General features: G+C 55.5%; 2 protein-coding genes across 3 annotated transcripts in view; both read left to right on the top strand.

Moving 5' to 3' along the window:
* The first annotated feature begins 7 nt into the window (after positions 1-7).
* STXBP2 (syntaxin binding protein 2) lies at positions 8-10,088 on the top strand. Of its 2 annotated transcripts, none has more exons than XR_002725286.1 (19): positions 8-115; positions 1,644-1,693; positions 1,937-2,018; positions 2,668-2,744; positions 3,335-3,413; positions 3,504-3,607; positions 4,310-4,458; positions 4,642-4,726; positions 4,811-4,941; positions 5,037-5,144; positions 5,382-5,439; positions 5,597-5,662; positions 5,779-5,859; positions 6,877-7,015; positions 7,460-7,569; positions 8,380-8,565; positions 9,374-9,459; positions 9,563-9,720; positions 9,940-10,053. XR_002725286.1 is itself a non-coding variant. In XM_023186721.1 (19 exons), the coding sequence occupies exons 1-19, from the start codon at positions 79-81 to the stop codon at positions 10,023-10,025; spliced, it is 1,782 nt and encodes a 593-aa protein (XP_023042489.1). In that variant the 5' UTR covers positions 9-78; the 3' UTR covers positions 10,026-10,088. The 2 variants fall into 2 exon arrangements, 1 of the variants encoding a protein (XP_023042489.1); XM_023186721.1 differs by having other exon boundaries at positions 9-115; positions 8,470-8,565; positions 9,940-10,088.
* A 7,151-nt stretch (positions 10,089-17,239) lies between these two features.
* LOC111522653 (ubiquitin-40S ribosomal protein S27a-like) overlaps positions 17,240-20,998 on the top strand; it is a 14,059-nt gene continuing 10,300 nt past the window's right edge. The window contains exons 1-2 of the mRNA XM_023186785.1: positions 17,240-17,512; positions 17,826-17,956. Coding sequence (XP_023042553.1) covers positions 17,240-17,512; positions 17,826-17,956 — 404 coding nt within the window. The remainder of the gene's footprint in view (positions 17,513-17,825; positions 17,957-20,998) is intronic.

Genomic DNA, 20,998 nt, shown 5'->3' with positions numbered 1-20,998 from the left:
GTCCACGTGGGTGACGCGTGGGGCCACGCCCCCACCTTGGGACACACCCGGAAGCGGCGGCGGCGCCCCTCGGGGAAGATGGCGCCCTCGGGGCTGAAGGCGGTGGTGGGGGAAAGTGAGTGTCTCTCTGGGACCGGGCTCTGGCGTCCCGTGGGGGATGGGGGTCAGGGGCGCACGGGCTCTGGGACCCTGCGTTAGTGGCGGCTAGGAGTTGGGAGCCCGGCTGGGCGTCCGAGCACCTGACCCTCGAGGGGGCGGGCGGGGACGGGTTCCCAGCTGGACGCCCCTGCTCGCCGGTACCAGAGCAGAACAAAATTGGGGGGCCGGACTCCGGGGACCCAAAGGGGACGGGTAGAGGGTGGCGTAGGCTGGGGCGCGGACTCCCGGGCCTCTTAGGGTGCCTACCGGGGGAGGAGGGCACAGCTGGATGCCCACACTCTAGGATCTCTTAAGCTGGGCAAAGTTCAGGGGCTGGACTCTTGGGACCTCCTGGGGCTCTGGTCAGCGACCCCAGGTGCTGTGAGCGCTCAGGGGACGTGTCCAGGCCCCACGGGGCGGTGTAGGGGTTGCCTTCCTCCTTGCCCCATTCCCAGGAGCGCCTTGCAGCTGGAGGACCCAGACATCCAGGCCTCACCGGCCCCCGTTCTTGGGGGAAGGGTGGAGGGCGCCTCTTCCTCCACCCCGGGGAGTTCCGGCCTCAGCTGCTCCTTCCGCCCTGGCCTCCTTGATAACAGTGGACATGACAGTGGACGTGGCTGGGCGGGGCCACCCCGTTACTTCTCTCCACTCTCTCCTCTAGGCAGGGCAGTCTGTAGCTCAAAACCCTTTAATTGGGGGAGATTAGAAAAACAGTGATTCCATTTTACAGATGAGGAAACTGAGGCCAGAGGTCGGTGGGCTAGCCTCAGCTAGGCATGCCTCAGAGCTAGGAACCAGGAGTCCTACATTTTAGACCAGGGTGGGGGGACTGGCTGAAACCCATACAGCAGGAATACTTGAGGTAGCACGTGGGGAATCCGAGAGCCTGGTTCTAGAAGCAGATAGAGCTGTGGATGATCCTGGCTCTCCACTTTTCATTCATCTAAAATATGTTTATCGAGTGGCACCTTTTGCCCCGGCACTCTGCCACTTAAACACTCAGAATGCTTAGGTGAGTTGCATGTTGCCTAAGAATCTGTTTCCCTGTCTGTAAATTGGGGGTGTCCCCAGAAGCCACCTCGCAGAACTGGGGGGTAAAAATAAATGGTTCCTGTGTAGTGTCTCACGCCTGTAATCCCAGCACTTTGGGAGGCCGAGGCAGGAGGATTGCTTGAGGCCAGAAGTTTGAGACCAGCGTGGGCAACATAGCGAGACCCCATCTATACCGAAATAAAAATAAATTAGCTGTGGGTGGTACACACACCTGTAGTCCCAGCTACTTGGGAGGCGGAGGTGAGAGGATCGCTGGCACCCAGGAGTTGGAGGCTGCAGTGCGTTATAATCACACCACTGCACTTTTGCCTAGGTGACAGAGTGAGACCCTCCTCTCTTAGAAAGAGTAAATGGGAATTAAGATGGGGGTTCAGCCTCAAGGCTGAGAAGGCTTGCGGCAGTGGTGGGACCAGAGAACCAGCATTCTGACCCCTCCCCTCCCTTCCCTGCAGAAATTCTGAGCGGAGTTATTCGGAGTGTCAAGAAGGATGGGGAGTGGAAGGTAGGGGCAAGGCAGATGGCTGGGTACCCAGAGGCAGCCCCTCATCAAGCCCATGGGGAAGACCCTGAATGTGGGACCCCCAAGAACTGCCTGTCCACATGGGTGGAGTTGGGTGAATGGGTCCTGGGTCCTCCCGCCCAGCCAGCCCTTGAAACTGCCCCTCTCACTGCCTTGGCCCCTCCTGGGGCCAGCTGTGGCCTCTTCCGCCTGCTCCTCCGTCCATCTGTCCATCCATCTGGACAGGTGCTTATCATGGATCACCCGAGCATGCGCATCTTGTCTTCCTGCTGCAAAATGTCAGACATCCTGGCTGAGGGCATCACCAGTGAGTGAACGCGTCCCCAGTGAGATGGGACCTGAGTGTGGGAACCCCTGACTGTGCCCCGCTCCCAGGGTTCAGCCCTTGAGTGTAGGATCCCCTCAAATCGTCCAGAACTCCCAAGTACGCAGCTCCCTGCAGGGACAGCCTTGATCATGTGACCAAGTCAATTTCCTAAAGGTTGCAAGCTGACCGCGGGAGCCCATGGATTGCAGACCTCCCCTGCAGGACTCCCTGGCTGCAGCCCCTTCCTAACTGTGCAGCCCCTGCGTGGAGCCCTGTGTGGGACTCCCAGGGTGGACTCTGGATGTGAGGCCCCAAGAATGCAGAGCCTTCTATGGGTGACCCCAGGAGGTGCCCCAGTCACTTTGCCATTGAGGGACAGGTGCTGAGGGAGCCTGTCCTCTCAGAACCTCAGTTTCCCTGTCTGTAAATTGGGGAACCCAGTTCTGAACCCAGTTGGCTGCACAGCCCCCAAGTGTGCAGAACCCTGCCGTGTGACTGTTAGCTGGGTGACCCCTAGGTATGTTTCTCCTGCAGTCCCTCCTAAGCATCCACTCCCCCTCCCCAAGCCTCCAACTCCCCACACCTGAGACTCCCCACGTGACCCTGCCTGGATGCCACCCACCTGTGTCCCTTCCTCTGTTCCTACTAGTTGTTGAAGATATCAACAAACGGCGAGAACCCATTCCCAGCCTGGAGGCCATTTATTTGCTGAGCCCAACGGAGAAGGTGCCTACATGAATGAGCGTGTGTATGCGTGTTTGTGTGTGTACGTGTGCCTGTGTGCATGTGTGCATGCATGTGTGTGCGTGCATGTGTGAGTGCGTGTGTGTGTGCATCTGTGTATGCGTGTGCACGTGTATGCATGTGTGTGTGCATGTGTCTGCATGTGCATGTGTGTATGTCTGTGCATGTGTGTGCGTATGTATTTGTGTATGTGTGTGCGTGCGTGTGTATATGTGTCTGTGTGCATGTGTGTCTGCATGTGCATGTGTGTCTGTATGTCTTGTGCATGTGTGTGCGCACATGTGTCTGCGTGCGTGTATGTCTGTGTGCATGTGTGCATGTGCATGTGTGTATGTGTCTGTGTGTGCATGTGTGTGCGCGCATGTGTCTGTGTATGTGTGTGCGTGTGTGTGTATGTGTGTTTGGGCACGTGCGCCCATGTGGATGCGACACTAGTGTGCATGTGCACATATGCATGACCCTGTCCATCCATGTTTGCATATGGTGGCAGCTAGGAGGTGGCTGGGAGGCCTGGGCAGACAATGAGCCTGGGTGTGCAAGCTCAGGCCCAGAGAGTGACCCACCTTCCCCAGTCGGTTCAGGCCCTGATCGCAGACTTCCGGGGGACCCCGACCTTCACCTACAAAGCAGCCCATATCTTCTTCACCGACAGTGAGTGAGGAGAGCCCAGGGTGTTGGCAGGTAGGGCGAGGAGGTGTGGGGGCTGCTCTGGCCTGATACCCGACTCCTGCCTCACCCCAGCCTGCCCCGAGCCCCTGTTCAGTGAGCTGGGCCGCTCTCGTCTGGCAAAGGTGGTGAAGACGTTGAAGGAGATTCACCTTGCCTTCCTCCCCTACGAGGCCCAGGTACGGCCCAGGCTCATCCTGGGCAGGGGGTGGGGATTTGTGACCAAATGTCCCCTATTCTCTCAGAAACAGACACTGAGGCTGGGCGCAGTGGCTCACACCTGTAATCCCAGCACTGTGGGAGGCCAGGGCAGGAGGATCGCTTGGGGCCACGAGCTGGAGATCAGCCTGGGTACAGAGCAAGACCCCGTCTCTTAAAAAAAAAAAAAAAAAAAAAAAAGAAATTAGCCCGGGGGGGTGGCGTGCACCTGTAGTCCTAGCTACTCAGGGGGCTGGGGTGGGAGGGTCGCTTGAGCCTGGGAGGTCGAGGCTGCAGTAAGCTATGATTTCACCGCTGCCCTCCAGCCTGGGCGACAGAGCGAGATCCTGTCTCAAAAACAGATACATAAAGTAAAATTTTAAAAAGGGGAGGCACCCAGAGTCCAAGGAGCTCTTGCCTTGATTTCTATCCCACTGGGCCCCTGCAGGGGGCGCACCGCGGGGTTGTCCAGCCAGCCTAAAGGACAGGGACTGCGGTATTTATCCACTGACTCCTCCTCCAGGCATGGGTTTAGGGTTGACCTGGGCCTGCCCCCAAGTCGGCAAAGCAGGCTTCAGGGACCAGGGACGGCTCCCAGGAGGTGCAGGTGGTGGCAGTGGGAAGCGGGGCAGGTGTGCACCTGCAGCGGCAACCCTGGTGCTTCTGTCCCCCTCCTCGCCCAGGTGTTCTCCCTCGATGCCCCCCATAGCACCTACAACCTCTACTGCCCCTTCCGGGCAGGGGAACGCGCGCGGCAGCTCGAGGTGCTGGCCCAGCAGATTGCCACGCTGTGCGCCACGCTGCAGGAGTACCCGGCCATCCGCTACCGCAAGTGGGAACCCCACCCAGCCCCACCCCGATGCCGCCCCCTCCCCCTTAACCACAAGCAGCACCTAACCTTTAACCTCTCTTGTGACCCCAGCCCCGGCCCTCACCCTGGTCCCTGTCTCCCACCTTCAAACCCGTCCTTGACCCCATCCCCTGATGGTGACCCCATGTCTGACCTCCCCGCCAGGGGCCCAGAGGACACAGCCCAGCTGGCCCACGCCGTCCTGGCCAAGCTGAACGCCTTCAAGGCAGACACTCCCAGTCTGGGCGAGGTAAGGGGGCGTGCTTGGGAGGTGAGGGGCAGCCCCAGGCAGCTCAGGGTCAGTGCCTCATTCCTGCCCTAAACCCCACCCCAGGGCCCAGAGAAAACCCGCTCCCAGCTGCTGATCATGGACCGGGCGGCGGACCCCGTGTCCCCACTACTGCATGAGCTCACGTTCCAGGCCATGGCCTATGATCTGCTGGACATAGAGCAGGACACATACAGGTCTGCAGACTTGGAAGCCGCCCCCATCCTTGCCACCGACCTGGTTCCCCAGTCCTCAGCTCCCCTGACCCCCAGGCTCCCTCCTTCCTCCCCAGATATGAGACCACCGGGCTGAGCGAGGCGCGGGAGAAGGCCGTCCTGCTGGACGAAGACGATGACTTGTGGGTGGAGCTTCGCCACATGCACATCGCCGACGTGTCCAAGTGCGTGCACATGGCAGCCGGATCCCCCTTCCCCTCCCCCACTGTGGGCCTGGTAGCGGCCCTGGGATCCCTGGCTGCTGCCAGGTCTTTGGCCCTCATGAGCCTCCAGATTGGCCTCCAATTTCACCCCACCTCCCCTTGTGCCCCCTGAGTGGGCTTACCCGTGGCCGGGTGCAGGGACACATGACCTCTGGCTCCTTTCCCTTCAATCTCACCCCTGCCCACCCTCATGGCCAGGAAGGTCACGGAGCTCCTGAGGACCTTCTGTGAGAGCAAGAGGCTGACCACGGACAAGGTAGGGGCAGACCCAGGTTACCAAAGGCGCTGGTGGAAGGAGGCCCCTCCCCATGGGGGCAGGGTCACAGCCTGGATTTCGAGCCTGGAGTGAGGCCCAGGTGGGCATCGCCTGGCCTCGCCCCCGACTTCCTACCCTGTTCCCCCTACTTCCCCAGGCCAACATCAAAGACCTGTCACAGATCCTGAAAAAGATGCCTCAGTACCAGAAGGAGCTGAATAAGGTACGCTTGGGTGGGCAGTGAGTGGGGACACCTTGGCCCCTCAACCCCATGCTCTGTCTGCATTCTGCCTTGACTCAGCCTTTGTTACCCCCTAACTCCCACCCTGCACCCCGCAGTATTCTACGCACCTGCATCTAGCAGATGATTGCATGAAGCACTTCAAGGGCTCGGTGGAGAAGCTGTGTAGTGTGGAGCAGGTAGGGCGGGGCCTGTGGGGGTCAGGGGCGATGGTCCTGCCAGGGCGGTGTATTGGGGAGGGGCTGAACTGTAGAAATGGGGGGGTCTGGGAGAGGGGCAGGGTTTGTGGAGAGGTGGAGGGGCCTTGGAGAGAGGTGGGACCTGGTGGGAAAGGAGGGGGTCTTGTGGACAAATGGTCCTAGGATGAGGGTGTGGCCTGTACCTAGGTGGATGGGGCCCTGGAGAGGTGGGACCTGGGTGAGGGGCAGAGCCTTGGACAGGTGGTCCCAGGACAGGGGTGTGGCCTGTACATAGGTGGGTGGGACCTTGGAGAGGTAGGCAGAGTCTTGGAGAGGTGGGACCTGGGACAGGGGCAGAGCCTTGGAGAGGTGGGACCTGGGAGAGGGGTGGAGCCTTGGAGAGGTGGGACCTAGGAGGGGGCGGAGCCTTGGAGAGGTGGGCCCTGGGTGAAGGGCGGAGCCTTGGAGAAGTGGGACCTGGGAGAGGGGTGGAGCCTTGGAGAGGTGGGACCTGGGAGAGGGGCGGAGCCTTGGAGAGGTGGGACCTGGGTGAAGGGCGGAGCCTTGGAGAAGTGGGACCTGGGTGAGGGGTGGAACCTTGGAGAGGTGGGACCTGGGTGAGGGGTGGAGCCGTGGAGAGGTGGGACCTGGGTGAGGGGTGGAACCTTGGAGAGCTGGGACCTGGATAAGGGGTGGAAACTTGGAGAGATAGGACCTGGGTGAGGGGTGGAGCTTTGGAGAGATGGTCTCAGGATGGGGTGTGGCCTGTGCATAAGTGGGCGGGGCCTTGGAAAGGTGGGACCTGGGTGAAAAGCAGGACCTGTGGAGAGACTGTCCCTGGACAGGGGTGGGACCTTGAGACCTGGTGCTGAGATGAGGTAGGACCCAAGCGTCTTCTTGTCAAGGATCCTGGGGATGTCCCTGGCCTGCCTACCCCTGGGGACGTCCCTGGCCTGCCTCTCCCATCCCCTTCCCTGACACATAGTGGCCGGTGGACGGCTGACCCCATGCCCGCAGGACCTGGCCATGGGCTCCGACGCGGAGGGGGAGAAGATCAAGGACTCCATGAAGCTGATCGTGCCGGTGCTGCTGGACGCAGCGGTGCCTGCCTACGACAAGATCCGGGTCCTGCTGCTCTACATCCTCCTTCGCAATGGTGGGTGGGGGCTGTGGGGAGTCGGAACGCCCCCATTTGCCAGGGTCTCCCACAATCCTGGGAACTGCTGAACCCCACAGCTCTCCTTGGGTCATTTCCACTCACCGGGCGCACCAAGCCCCACAGCTACCCCTCTGGACCCGAGAACCCTCCTCCATTGGCTTGGGGATTCCTCCACTGAGGTGCGGGCTCCCTGCTGACACGTAAACCCTCACATCTGTGATTCCTATAGATGTGGGGCTCCCTTAGCTCATCTGGAGGAGCCCCTGATCCACCCCCTCCAGGTTCCCCACTCTTGCTCACACCAGCCCAGGGTCCTGAGGCTCTCCCCACTGCAAGATTCTCCCATCAGAGTCCTGGGAGCACCTCAGCCCACCCCAAATTCCCCTAAACCTGGGAGCCCACCTGGCCGCCGCTTCCACCCCGCCCATCCCCGTCCCCCAGGTGTGAGTGAGGAGAACCTGGCCAAGCTGATCCAGCATGCCAATGTACAGGCACACAGCAGCCTCATCCGCAACCTGGAGCAGCTGGGAGGCACTGTCACCAACTCCGGGGTACGCCAGGAGCGGGCGTGGATCACGGCCGGGGCCCTGCAAGGCAGAGGGCTGGTGGTGCACAGGCATGGTGTGGTTCCTGGCGTGGTGTGGTTGCTGGGAGGCCAAAAGCAGTGTTTCGGGTCTGGTCTGGGGCCCAGAGGATGCTGGGGCCTCCCCTAGTCCCAGCTCACACAATAGGCAGGGGGAGAGAATGGGCGCTGCCAGGCTGGTCCTGGCAGTGGTGCAGTTGGGGGCGGGTGGTCTGAGTGCTAGAGGCAGGGAGTAGGGTCTACTTCCTAGTGTGGGGGCTACAACACACTGTCTATCTGGGTTCCCAGGGGTCTCTGAGGGTCCCCCGCACCCATCTAGCACCCGCACACAGCCATGTGTGTGCTTTACTCTGGGGTGAACCTCTCCTGTCTCTCTCTGGCCCTGTGTGTCCCCCTCCACAGTGCCCTCACGCTGTCCCCATCTCTCCCCCATCCCCCATCCATCTCGCTGTGCACTGTTTCTCCGTGTCTATCTCTCTGTCTCTTACCTTTCTCTCTGCCTTCCCCTTTCTCTCTGTTCTGTGTCTCGTTCCCCTCCCTTCTCTGTGCCCCTTCTGTCCCCGTCTTCCTCTGTTTCCCGCTTCATCTCGTCTCTCTCTTTACCTTCATACTTTGTCTCACTGCCTCTTATCTCTTTGACTATCTCTGCCTCTGTCTCTCTTTCTCTCTCTGGCTTGCTCGCTCTCCCTTTGGCTCTCTCTCTCTCTGGCTCACTGTTTCTCTCTCTCGCTCTCTGTTCCACTTCCCCATCTTCGCCTGCCATCCCCCACCCCACCAGCCACACCAGGCCCAGCCCCTCTGTAGGGCTCGGAGACCTCCAGCCTCCTTCCCCTCAAACCTCCTGCGGCCCTCCCTGCCCGACCTGTAGGGCTCGGGGACCTCCAGCCGGCTGGAGCCGAGAGAGCGCATGGAGCCCACCTATCAGCTGTCCCGCTGGACCCCGGTCATCAAGGACGTAATGGAGGTACTGGGTGGGCAGGTCAGGGTGGGGGCCAGCCCTCCGCATCAGCTGGCAGCTCAGCCTCCCTCCTGCCGAGGCGCTAAGCCTCAGGGCTTAGGGGAAAATGCTCATTGCTGGCATTCCCTTGGCACCGATCTGCTCTGCCGAGGGGGGCACACCAAGCCTGCAGCTGAGGAATTGGGGCTACAGCAGGGTCTGTGCTGGGGAGCCTCACTTCCTCCCTACCTGCTGGCTGCCTCCTCTATATCTCTGTAGTCTGTTCCCCTGCCCCCCAGGACCCCCCCTGAGCCCCAGTCCTGGCCTTTCCCAGGATCCCGGGGCAGCACCATCCAATGGTAATGGACCCGGACGGCTAAGCCTGCTTCCTCCTTGTTCCTCCAAGAGCCCCGGCCCCTCCTCCTGCCTGGGGGCCAGAGACCTGGGCCTCCTCATCCCCATGGACCTTGAATATCTGGACTTCTGGGGCTCCCAGGGGCTGAGAGTCCAGACTCTGGGCTCCCCAAAGGGCTGGGGGTATTGACTGATGGTCCCCAAGGGCCTGGAGGCCCAGACTACTGGAACCCAAGGAATTATGGGTTTAGACTTCTGGGTCCCCAAGGAGTTACGGAATTAGATTCGTGGGTTCCCAGTGAGTATGGGTCTAGATTTCCAGGTCCCCAATGGCCTAGAGGCCTAGAGTCCCCAGAGGCAGCTGGTGGAGATGCTGGTTCCTGTCTGCCAGGATCTTAGCCCCTGAATACCCTGTGGGGGGCACGCCTGACCCCGGGCCCATGCCTGGGGTTCCTCCCCTAACCCCCGTCTCGGCCACCAGGACGCCGTGGAGGACCGGCTGGACAGGAACATGTGGCCCTTCGTATCCGCCCCCGCCCCCACGGCCAGCTCCCAGGCCGCCGTCAGGTGAGGCCCCGGGGCCGCCCCCACCCACGCCTGGGTCTGTGTTAGCGGGCGGCCTGGCGGCGGTGAGGGCCTCCCGCCTGGACTTTCTGCCCCTGCCCTGCAGTGCCCGCTTCGGTCACTGGCACAAGAACAAGGCCGGCGTAGAGGCCCGGGCGGGCCCCCGGCTCATCGTGTACGTCATGGGTGGTGTGGCCATGTCGGAGATGAGGGCCGCCTATGAGGTGACCAGGGCCACCGAGGGCAAGTGGGAGGTGCTCATTGGTAAGTCACCAGGACTGGGACTCCGGGGCTCCAGGGCTTGGCTTCCTGGGGGCTGGACTTGGACCTTCTAGGTTCCTAGACTCCAGAGTCCTCCGAGTCAGGGACCTGGTTTGCCGAGGGACAGGGCCAGCCCCACACCAGCTGGGACCCTGGCGGGAGCCTGTCAAAGACGAAAGCAGTGTCCCCCAACATCGTCTCCAAACCTCTGCTCCTGCACAGGCTCTTCACACATCCTCACCCCGACCCGCTTCCTGGATGACCTGAAGACGCTGGACCAGAAGCTGGAGGACATTGCCCTGCCCTGACCCCTGGACCTGCCCCCTACCCCTCCCTTTCCAGAGAAATAAACTATTCCCGTCTCTCTGCCAGCCAGCGCCCGCCTCATTTTCTTTCCAAGGGATACCCTGGGAGTTGTGCTGAGCCAGGCCTGTGCCCCAGGCCCCACCAACTCCCATTATCCTCTCAGAAGACGAATTAGCCTCTCCCTGCCCCCTAGGGCATCTCAAGCCCTTGTGGAGGTTAAGAACTTGGACTTTTGGCAGGGCACAGTGTCTCACGCCTGTAATCCCAGCACTTTGGGAGGCCAAGGCGGGAGGATCACTTAAGGTCAGGACTTCAAGACTAGCCTCGCCAACATGGTGAAAACCCATCTCTACTAAAAATACAAAACAACTAGCCAGATGTGGTGGTGTGCATCTGTAGTCCCAGCTACTTGGGAGGCTGAGGCAGGAGAATCGCTTGAACCCACAAGGTGGAGGCCGCAGTGAGCTGGGATCACGCCTCCGCACTTCAGCCTGGGCGACAAAGCGAGACTCTCCATCTCAAAAAAAAAAAAAAAGAAAAAAAAAAAAAAAGAACTCTCGTTTGAATATCGGCTCTAAGATTTTCCAGCAGTGAGGCCCTGGCCAACTTATGGGGTTCCCAATCTAAAAACAGGGAGCCCAAAATAGCAGCTGCTTTGCAGAGGAGAGAACAGAGATAGCGCGGGAAGGCTGGTGGCATGCAAACGTGACAGCTGCTGCTACCTCATTTTCACTGGAACCATTTTGGCTGCTCCATTCATATTGTTATTAAGCAGAATGGACCCTGGAACTCCAACCCCCCTAGAACTGTTCCAAGGGGTCCTGTAGGCACACGATGCCAGAAGTTGTGTTCAGCTTCTGGTGTATTCATGTGAGGCACACAACAAACTCTGCTTTCTCCTCCCAGCCCCATGGGGTTCACAGAGGCTCCTGACTGCAGGACTTATCAGGACCTTCAGTGGGTATATCTGTTTGCTAGTGCGTCATAACAAGGTACCACAGACTAGGTGACTTAACAGAAATTGCCAGGCGCCATGGCTCATGCCCGTAGTCACACTTTGGGAGGCCACGGCAGGTAGATCGCTTGAGGCCAGGAGTTCAAGACTAGCCTGGACAACATAGTGAGATCCTGTCTACAAAAAAAAAAAAAAAATAGAATTAGTTAAGTGTGGTGGTGTGCACTGTGGTCTCAGCTGCTCAGGAGGCTGAGATGGGAGGATCATTTGAGCCTGGGAGGCAGAGGTTGCAGTGAGCCAAGGTCATGCCAGTGCACTCCAGCCTTGGGTGACAGAGCGAGACCTCCATTTCAAACAAAACTATAATGCCAGCACTTTGGGAGGCCAAGGTGGGTGGATCACCTAAGGTCAGGAGTTCGAGACCAGCCTGGCCAACATGGTGAAACCTTGTCTCTACTAGAAATACAAAAAATTAGCCAGGTGTGGTGGTACACGCCTGTGGTCCCAGCTACTTGGGAGGCTGAGGCAGGAGAATCGCTTGAATTCAGGAGGTGGAGGTTGTAGAGAGCCGAGATTGTGCCTCCGCACTCCAGCCTGTGCAACAGAGCAAGACTCTGTCTCAAAACAAACAAACAAACAAATTTATAGTCTTATGTTTCTAGAGACTGGAAGTCCAAGATGAAGATGTCCACAGGGGTGACTGCTTATGAGGTTCCTCTCCTTTCCTTGTAGACAGCTGTCTTTTCCCGGTGTGCTCACACAGTCTCCTCCCCCCACCCCCGTGCATGTCTGTGTCCTAATCTGCTCTTCTTACAAGGAAATTGATCATGTTGGATTACAGCCCACGCATATGACCTCGTTTTTACTTATTTCTTTAAAGATCCTATCTCCAATTATAGTCACTTTCTGAGGCAGTTGTGGGGCAGGACTTTAGCATAGACATTTTTGGAGAGGACACAGTTCAGCCCATAGCACTCAAGTGAGGTGTGAATCTCACAGCGCCAATAGAGCAGGAGAGGCCAGGTGAAGTAGCTTAAACACCTGTCATCCCAATGCTTTGGGAGGCCCAGGTGGGAGGATCACTGGGGCCCAGGAGTTCGAGACTAGCCTGGGCAGCATAACAAGATCCTGTCTCTACAAAAACATTTTTAAAATTAGCTGGGCATGGTGTCTTGCACCTGGGGTCCAATTTACTCAGGAGGCTGAGGTGGGAGATCGCTTGAGGCTAGGAGTTTAAGACCAGCCTGGGCAACACAGCAAGACCCCATCTCTACAAAAAATAAGAAAAATTAGTCAAGCACCTGGTGGCATGCGCCTGCCTGTAGTCCCAGCTGCTCAGGACGCTCAGGTGGAAGGATTGCCTGAGCCCAGGAGGTTGAGACTGCCATGAGTTCCACTCCATGCCACTCCACCCCAGCCTGGGTGGCAAAGTGAGACCCTATCAAAAAAAAAAAAAAAAAAAAAAAAAAGAAAAGAAAGGAAAAGAAACCTTTCTGGGGCACAGATATACAGCCAGCCATGTGAGTAATCTGAGGCAAAAGGGGCTGTGGGAGCCCATATCACATCTAATCCTCCCAGTCTGGGGGCAATCTTGGAAGGCTTCCTAGAGGAGGCAGCATTTGCATAGAGAATGAAAATGAAGAGGGCGAAGGGAAGGGAGGGGAGGGCAGAGCAGAAGCCAAGGCCAGAGAATGCCAGAGGGCCCTGAGGAGCTGAAGGGGAGGGTACTGACCTGCAACCCAATCTGAGAACCACGTGGAGCCACACAGGTCATGGTGAGGATTTTTGTCCCTGCTGAGGCCATACGACATCATAGACAGGGTCTGAGTTGGGGCAGGTAGGGACCCACGTCTCATGTCAGCCGTGAAATACTCGCTGCTGGAGTGGGTGCCTGGGGAGGGGGCAGTGGGTGGGGAAGCAGCCTCTTCAGAGGTAGAGCCTCTCTCACTGCCTGGGCTCAAGCAATCCTCCCACCTCAGCTTCCTGAATAGCTGGGGCCATGAGTGCGTGTCAACAAGCCCAGTTAATCTTTTAATTTTTTGTAGACACCGGGTCTGGTTATGCTGCCCAGGCTGGTCTCCTGGGCCCACGCAATCTGCCCACCTTGGCCTCTCAAAGTACTGGGATGACAGGCGTGAGCCACCGCGCCCGGCGTCTCTCCTGATTTTGAGGTCACAGATCCTTTTGAGAATTCAGGGAAATCTAAGGACACTCGTCCCAGAAAAACTGCACACACAATTTGCAGGTGGGGACTGAGGAAAATGCAGCCCCCTCTGATTCAGCAGTTCCACGATTAGGATTTATCCGAATCTCCCACCAGGGCAGGGAGATGGATGAGCAGAGTTGTGAAGGGGATGAGGTGTGGGGAAGAAAGTGGGTCGCCTGTGGACCCCTGGGGTCTGCCCGCCCTGGATATGCCTTTGCAAGGTCTCAGCAGGGACACATTTTAAGTTACAGGAGGTGCAGGCAGTGGGAGGGACGTGGTTTTAATGTTTAAAACTTAAGCTCAAGGTCGGGCACAGCGGCTCAAGCCTGCAATCCCAGCACTCTGGGAGGGTGAGGTGGGAGGATTGCTTGAGGCCAGGAGTTTGAGGCCAGCGTGGGCAACAAAAGTGAAATCCTAAATATATGTATTTTTGAGACAGTCTCACTCTGTCGCCCAGGCTGGAGTGCAGTGGTGCGATCTCTACTTACTGTAACCTCTGCCTCTTGGGTTCAAGTGATTCTCCTGCCTCAGCCTCCCCAAAAGCTTGGATCACAGGCGTGCGACACCATGCCCAGCTAATTTTTATACTTTTAGTAGAGATGGGGTTTTGCCCTGTTGACAAGGCTGGTCTCAAACTCCTGGGCTCAAGTGATCCTCTGCCTCGGCCTCCCAAAGTGCTGGAATTACAGGCGTGAGCCACTGCGCCCAGCCAATGTCTACAATACTCTTTTTATATTTTATTTTTGAGACAGAGTCTCCCTCTGTCGCCAGGCTGGAGTGCGGTGGCACAATCTTGGCTCACTGCAACCTGCGCCTCCTGGGTTCAAGTGATTCTCCTGCCTCAGCCTCCTGAGCAGCTGGAACTACAGGCGCGCGCCACCACGCCCAGCTAATTTTTGTGTTTTTAGTAGAGACGGGGTTTCACCATGTTGGCCAGAATGGTGTCGATTTCCTGACCTCGTGATCCACCTGCTTTGGCCTCCCAAAATGTTGGGATTACAGGCATGAGCCACCGCGCCCGGCCAGTACTCATTTTAATAAAAAATAAAAATTTATCCATGCCTAACTGGGTAGTTACTTGACACAATAAATGATCTTTTCTAGATTAAGAAAAAATAAAAAGGAAAACATTTAAACTCAACTTCCCGGGAAGCCGCAGCTTCGCTCCGGGACTGGCTTGTGTAAGCACGCGCTGCGAGCGCCAGGGGGCGCAGCGGCGCAATTTCCCGGTTTCTTTGATCTTCCGTGTCTGTAACTGGAGATGAGGTGACCCTAATTAGAGACGACGGGGGAAGTGGGTCAGGGGTTATTTCGTGGTTCTCAGCGGAGACAAAAGTCTGTTGCTTAAACCTCCTCTGCCTCTGCTCCTTACTTACACCCAAATGATGCAATGTCTTCACACTAAAGGCAAATATTGAGTCTACAAATATTTATGTACCCCTGTGGGCGGTAGCAGCTGAGGATATCAGGTCCTAACCAGCACGAAATCAAGTTCCCTCTGCACGCCTTATGCAGATCCTCAAAACCCTCCTGTGAGGATCGCCGGAGCCCAGGAGTCTGAGGCTGCAGTGAGCTATGATCGTGCCTCTGCACTCCAGTCTGGGTGACAAAGGAGACCTTGTGTTTAAAAACAAAAACAAAAACAAAACAAAACAAAACAAAAAAACGGTTGGGGACCGGGCGCGGTGGCTCATCCCTGTAATCCCAGCACTTTGGGAGGCCAAGGCGGGCGGATCATGAGGTCAGGAGTTCAAGACCAGTCTAGCCGGCCAGGCACGGTGGCTCAAGCCTGTAATCCAAGCACTTTGGGAGGCCGAGAAGGGCGGATCACAAGGTCAGGAGATCGAGACCATCCTGGCTAGCACGGCGAAACCCCGTTTCTACTAAAAAATACAAAAAACTAGCTGGGTGCGGAGGCGGGCGCCTATAGTCCCAGCTACTGGGAGGCTGAGGCAGGAGAATGGCATGAACCCGGGAGGCAGAATTGCAGTGAGCTGAGATCCGTCCACTGCACTCCAGCCTGAGAGACAGAGTGAGACTCCGTCTCAAAAAAAAAAAAAAAAAAAAAAAAAAAAAAGACCAGTCTAGCCAACATGGTGAAACCCCGTCTCTACCAAACATACAAAAATTAGCCGGGAGTGGTGGCAGGCGACTGTAATCCCAGCTACTCGGGAGGCTGAGGCAGGAGAATGGCTTGAAACCGGAAGGTGGAGGTTGCAGTGAGCCATCATGCCACTGCACTGCAGCCTGGGCAACAAGAGTGAAACCCTGTCTCAAAAAAAAAAAAAAAAAAAAAAATTATCCTATGAGATCCTTCCCCCAAGTCCATTTCCCACCTCATGGTGGACCTGGCTGCTGTTCTCAAATACACCACGCTGTCCCAGCCCCCAGAACCTTTGCACCTGCTGTTCCCATCACCTGCAATGCTGTGCCTTGCAAGCTATTGTACTCCTTCCTCCTTCCCTTCCCCAGCTCAGAGAGGCCCCTGCTTTACTTCCTTGTGGTATTCCTACTTAGGGTGCTTTCTTTCTGGTTCTTTTCTGGTACTGAGGAATGATTCTCATTCTAGATTTGGCAGGTTCCTTCCTCTCTCCCCATCCCTGCCCCGATGTTTACCCTATAAATGGGTTAAAGCCACATGCTCTATTGGAATAAGGGTCAGTTGTAGCCAGAATAATAACGTGCTGGTGGGGCCAGATACTTCCTGGTACATCCCATCAGGTGGTCCATAATGTCCTGTTACTACAACTGATAGATGGGTTTGGGGAACGTCCCGGGTCTCCAGTAACTGCCCACATAAAGATGTTAGCAGGAGCCAGGACCAGTGGCTCACGCCTGTAGTTCCCAGCACTTTGGGAGGCCAAGGCAGGAGGATTACTTAGGCCCAGGAGTTTGAGACCAGCCTGGGCAACATAGCAAAACCCTGTCTCTACTAAAAATAAAATAAAGGCCGGTCACGGTGGCTCATACCTGCAATCCCAGCACTTTGGGTGGCTGAGATGGGCAGATCACTTGAGGTCAGGAGTTCAAGACCAGCCTGGTCAACATGGTGAAACTCCGTCTCTACTAAAAATACAAAAATTAACCAGGTGTGGTGGCGGGCACCTGTAATCCCAGCTACTCAGGAAGCTGAGGCAGGAGAATCACTTGAACCCAGGAGGCAGAGGTTGCAGTGAGCTGAGATCATGCCATTGCATTCCAGCCTGGGCAACAGAGTAAGACTTTGTCTCAATAAATAGAGTAAAATAAAATAAAATAATTAACCAGATGTGGCAGCAATTGCTTGTAGTCCCAGCTACTTGGGAGGCTGAGGTGGGAGGATTACTTGAATCCAGGAGGTTGAGGCTGCACTGAGTTATGATCTCGGCACTGCACTCCAGCCTGGGCAATAGAGTGAGACCCTGGCTCATAAATGAAAAAGAAAAGAAAAGAAAGTTGTTAGCAGCCATCAATTTTTGTTGTTGTTGTTTTTTGTTTGTTTTTGAGATGGAGTTTCACTCTTGTTGCCCGGAATACGAAGTACTCGGCTTATTTAAATTTTATAAAAACTCTTCTTAAGGAAGGAGGGGTTAAAATTTCTACTGAAAAGTTAATTGAATTATTTGAGGTTGTAGATCTTCTTTGCTCTTGGTTTCCGACTGAGGGAACTTTGGAACTTAAAGATTGGGACAAGATTGGCCAACAATTCAAAATTGCCCATGAAGGGGGACATTTTGTTCCACCCACCGTTTGGTCAATCTGCACTTCGGTTCACTCTTAGATTCCTTACAGACTCAGGTGGACCAAATGGAGACTGATTGAAGTTGAGGAAGTGCTCAGTCCTCTTTCCCCTGAGGATACTACACAAATTGAAACCATAATTTCACAGGCAGACTTCCAGTCTGACATGCCACCGCCACCGCCATCTATGCCAGAGGCTACCGCAACCCCGTTGTTGCTTTATGATGCTCTTTTAACTGACCTGAATGAGCAACCAGCAAAACTCAGCTGAAACATATCAACAGCCATTGTGGCCAGACCCTCCTGCCTCTCCTCACCCTCTCAATGCTGCCGCTATGGAGACAGCGGATGAGATCAGGCAGCCCAAAAATGAGGCTGTAAATTATGTTTCCATGCAGCCCAATACAGAGGCTCTGATATCTGACCAGTCTGGAGAGGAGGCTTTCCATTCTCGGCCCGGTAACGAGACTTTCAATCCTATCCCTCCACGGCCGGGTTCCTTTCTTACTTCTCAGACTCGGCTGCTAGAGTCACAGGCTCCCTTGAAGCCTGGTCCACAGTTGTCGTGGCAGCCTGGCTTTCAGGCCCATAAAAGACCTGCTCAGCAGGTAAGCTGGTCTCATCCCGGCTTTCAGGTTCTCAACTCTCCCTCTATTCAAAATTCCCACCTTTTTTCTGCTCCTGGTTCGGTCGCTACTACTGTTACCGACACTACCATTGCCACTCATAGGCAACAAGTTACATACATCCCTGAAAATGACACTCCACTTATGAGGGCTATAGCTCAGGCAAGGGAATACGGGGACCCCAAAGCCCGGCAATTTCCTATAATTTTACAACCTCCAGTACCCACCACCTCAGCAGCACAAAATCACTCACAGCCCGTTGTTGATCCTGCTCAGCAGACAGCTGACCCCGCAGCTCTTCAAGATCAAGAGGCTGATAACCATGCCCCTCAGCCCGACAATCAGGCTGCTGGGGGAAATAATCAGGCTCCACAATTGCCTGCCGCTGGGACACAGCCAGTACCTGGCATTCCAGCTGTTTGGGCGGTAGTTCAATCCGACCCCATACATCCAGGTCAGGTTCAGATACGCCCTGCTACTTGGGAAAGTTTTTCTTTTAAATTCCTCAAAGATTTCAAGGAATCAGTAAAACAATATGGCACCAACTATCCTTTTGTCCGTTCCACATAAAAAGCCCTGACAGAGGATAAACGTTTGGTGCCCTGCCCTATGACTGGGAAATTTTAGCAAAGTCAGTCTTGTCTAAATCTCAATATTTATAATTCAGGACTTGGTGGGCTGATGCTGTCCAGGAACGCATTCGTCTTAATCAGGGCTCCAATCCGCCTGTGAACGTTACGGCTGACCAGTTACTGGGAATGGGTCAGTGGACTGCAATTCGATACCAAACTATACTAAATGATGAGGTTATTAAACAACTGCGAAAATGTTGCTTAGACACTTGGAAAAGATTCAAGATGATGGTAAACTCTGCCCATGTTTCACTGCTGTCAGACAGGGACAACACGAACCCTACCCAGACTTTATTGCTCGTCTCCAAGATGCGGCAGAAAAGGCTATCCCTGATAGCCACGGCCAACGACTTATTGTAGAACTCACAGCTTATGAACAAGCAAATCCAGATTGTCAGGTGGCTATTTGCCCTGTCAAAGGCAAAATTCCACCGGGTGGTGATATACTCAGCTCCTACATTAAAGCCTGTGAAGGGGTGAGAGGAACTCTGCATACAGCAACGATTATGGCACAAGCTACGGCCTCTATTCGAATGCCTGGGCAATTCTCTGGCCAATGCTTTATATGCAGCCAGAAAGGACATATAAAAAGAGATTGCCCCCAGTGTACAGGTCGCTATTCTATACAACAACAACAAATTTTTCAGCAACCAAAAGCCCCACCTTCTACTTTATGTCCACGATGCCGAAAGGGAATTCACTGGGCTGCTCACTGCCATTCAAGATTTGATATTGATGGTAATCCTTCATGGCCTTTTAAGAGGGCATGATAAACAATGGGGCATTCCCCAACTAAACAATGGGGCAGGCCGGGCGCGGTGGCTCAAGCCTGTAATCCCAGCACTTTGGGAGGTCAAGACGGGCGGATCACGAGGTCAGGAGATCGAGACCATCCTGGCTAACACTGTGAAACCCCGTGTCTACTAAAAAATACAAAAAACTAGCCGGACGAGGTGGCGGGCGCCTGCAGTCCCAGCTACTCGGGAGGCTGAGGCAGGAGAATGGCGTGAACCCGGGAGGCGGAGCTTGCAGTGAGCTGAGATCCGGCCACTGCACTCCAGCCCGGGCAACAGAGCGAGACTCCGTCTCAAAAAGAAAACAATGGGGCATTCCCCAACTCCCAGCCCCCGGCGGCCAGACGGGAGCTTTCGCAGTCCAATCTATTCAACCTCCACCCCAATTCCCACTTCAGCAATTTGTGCCACAGGATCTAATGGTTCAACCATCCTGTACACCTGGCTCTGCCTTTTAAATAACAGTAGCAAATTAGTGAAAGTACTAAAGGTCTCTGATATGCAGAAATAATGGCGTAAGCCGTCTCTCTCTCCCTCCTCTCTTTCTCTCTGCCTCAGCTGCCAGGCAGGGAAGGGCCCCCTTTCCAGTGGTCATGTGACCCACGTGATCTTACCTGAGATCACCTGAGGTCAGGAGTTCGAGACCAGCCTGGCCAACATGGTGAAACCTCGTCGCTACTAAAAATAAATTAGCTGGGCATGGTGGCACACGCCTGTAATCCCAGCTATTCGGGAGGCTGAGGCAGGAGAATCACTTGAACCCAGGGGGGTGAAGATTGCAGTGGGCCGAGATCATGCCACTGCACTCCAGCCTGGGTGATACAGCAAGACTGCATCTCAAAATAAGTAAATTAATTTAAATTAATTAATTAATTAATTAATAAAAATACATGAGAGGACTGGAGCAGTGGCTCATGCTGGTAATATCAGCACTCTGGGAGGCTGAGGTGAAAGGATCATCTAAAGCTGGGAGTATGAGACCAGCCTGGGCAATATAGCAAGACCCCTGCCTCTACAAAAAATGTAGCTGCTGGGCCGGGCGCGGTGGCTCAAGCCTGTAATCCCAGCACTTTGGGAGGCCGAGACGGGTGGATCACGAGGTCAGGAGATCGAGACCATCCTGATCTACACGGTGAAACCCCGTCTCTACTAAAAAATACAAAAAACTAGCCGGGCGAGATGGCAGGTGCCTGTAGTCCCAGCTACTCGGGAGGCTGAGGCAGGAGAATGGCGTGAACCTGGGAGGCGGAGTTTGCAGTGAGCCGAGATCGCGCCACTGCACTCCAGCCTGGGCGACAGAGCTAGACTCCATCTCAAAAAAAAAAAAAAAAAAAAAAAAAAAATGTAGCTGCACCTGGTGGTGCACACCCAGCTGCTCGAGAGGCTGAGGCAGGAGGATCACTTGAGTGGATCACACCTCTGGGAGGTGGAGGCTGCAATGAGGTGTGATTGCACCACTGCACTCCAGCCTGGGTGACAGAGCAAGACCTCACCTCCAAAAACACACAAAGAACAAAAACATGAGGTCCAGGGAAATTAAAGCTGCAGGCTGGGCCAGCAGCAGTGGTGGTGGGATGGTGAAGCCAGCGGCCCTGACAGAGAAATTGGGGACAAAGGAAGCAGTGCTGGAGACCTGCAGAGGACGGTCCTGGCCCCAGACAGGAAAAGGAGGTGATGTAAGTCAATGAGGCAAGGAAATCTCGTGGAAACGAGTAAGGTATCAGAGAGAGGCCACCCAGAGGGAGACCCAGACGTTGAGGGGAGCTTCCCTTTTTTTTTTTTTCTGTAAAGTTGCTCAAAAACCTTAAAACACAGTTGACCAACAGCTGCTGCCAAGAACATTGTGAAAAGGTTTCTGGGTAAGGAAATGGCCCTGAGAATGGGAAGGTTCCGCTCTGGTGTGATCAGAGATGAGGTCTCCAGGGCTGGATAACAAAGTCCTGGCATATGGAGTATGGAGGCTCCATTTTGGGTGTCCTGCCTTCTCTTCTTTTTTCTTCGTCGTCGTCTTCTTCTTCTTCTTCTTCTTCTTCTTCTTCTTC

Source organism: Piliocolobus tephrosceles, chromosome 21 (assembly GCF_002776525.5).
Source record: "Piliocolobus tephrosceles isolate RC106 chromosome 21, ASM277652v3, whole genome shotgun sequence".
Lineage (NCBI taxonomy): Eukaryota > Metazoa > Chordata > Mammalia > Primates > Cercopithecidae > Piliocolobus > Piliocolobus tephrosceles.
This window is presented reverse-complemented; position numbering and strand designations above follow the sequence as displayed.

Coding starts and splice junctions, on each gene's coding strand:
- STXBP2 (XM_023186721.1), top strand. CDS start 79: ATGGCGCCCTCGGGGCTGAAGGCGGTGGTGGGGGAAA. Junction 7,570..8,469: donor GCACTGTCACCAACTCCGGG/GTACGCCAGGAG, acceptor CCCGACCTGTAG/GGCTCGGGGACCTCCAGCCG. Junction 9,460..9,562: donor AGCTCCCAGGCCGCCGTCAG/GTGAGGCCCCGG, acceptor CCTGCCCTGCAG/TGCCCGCTTCGGTCACTGGC.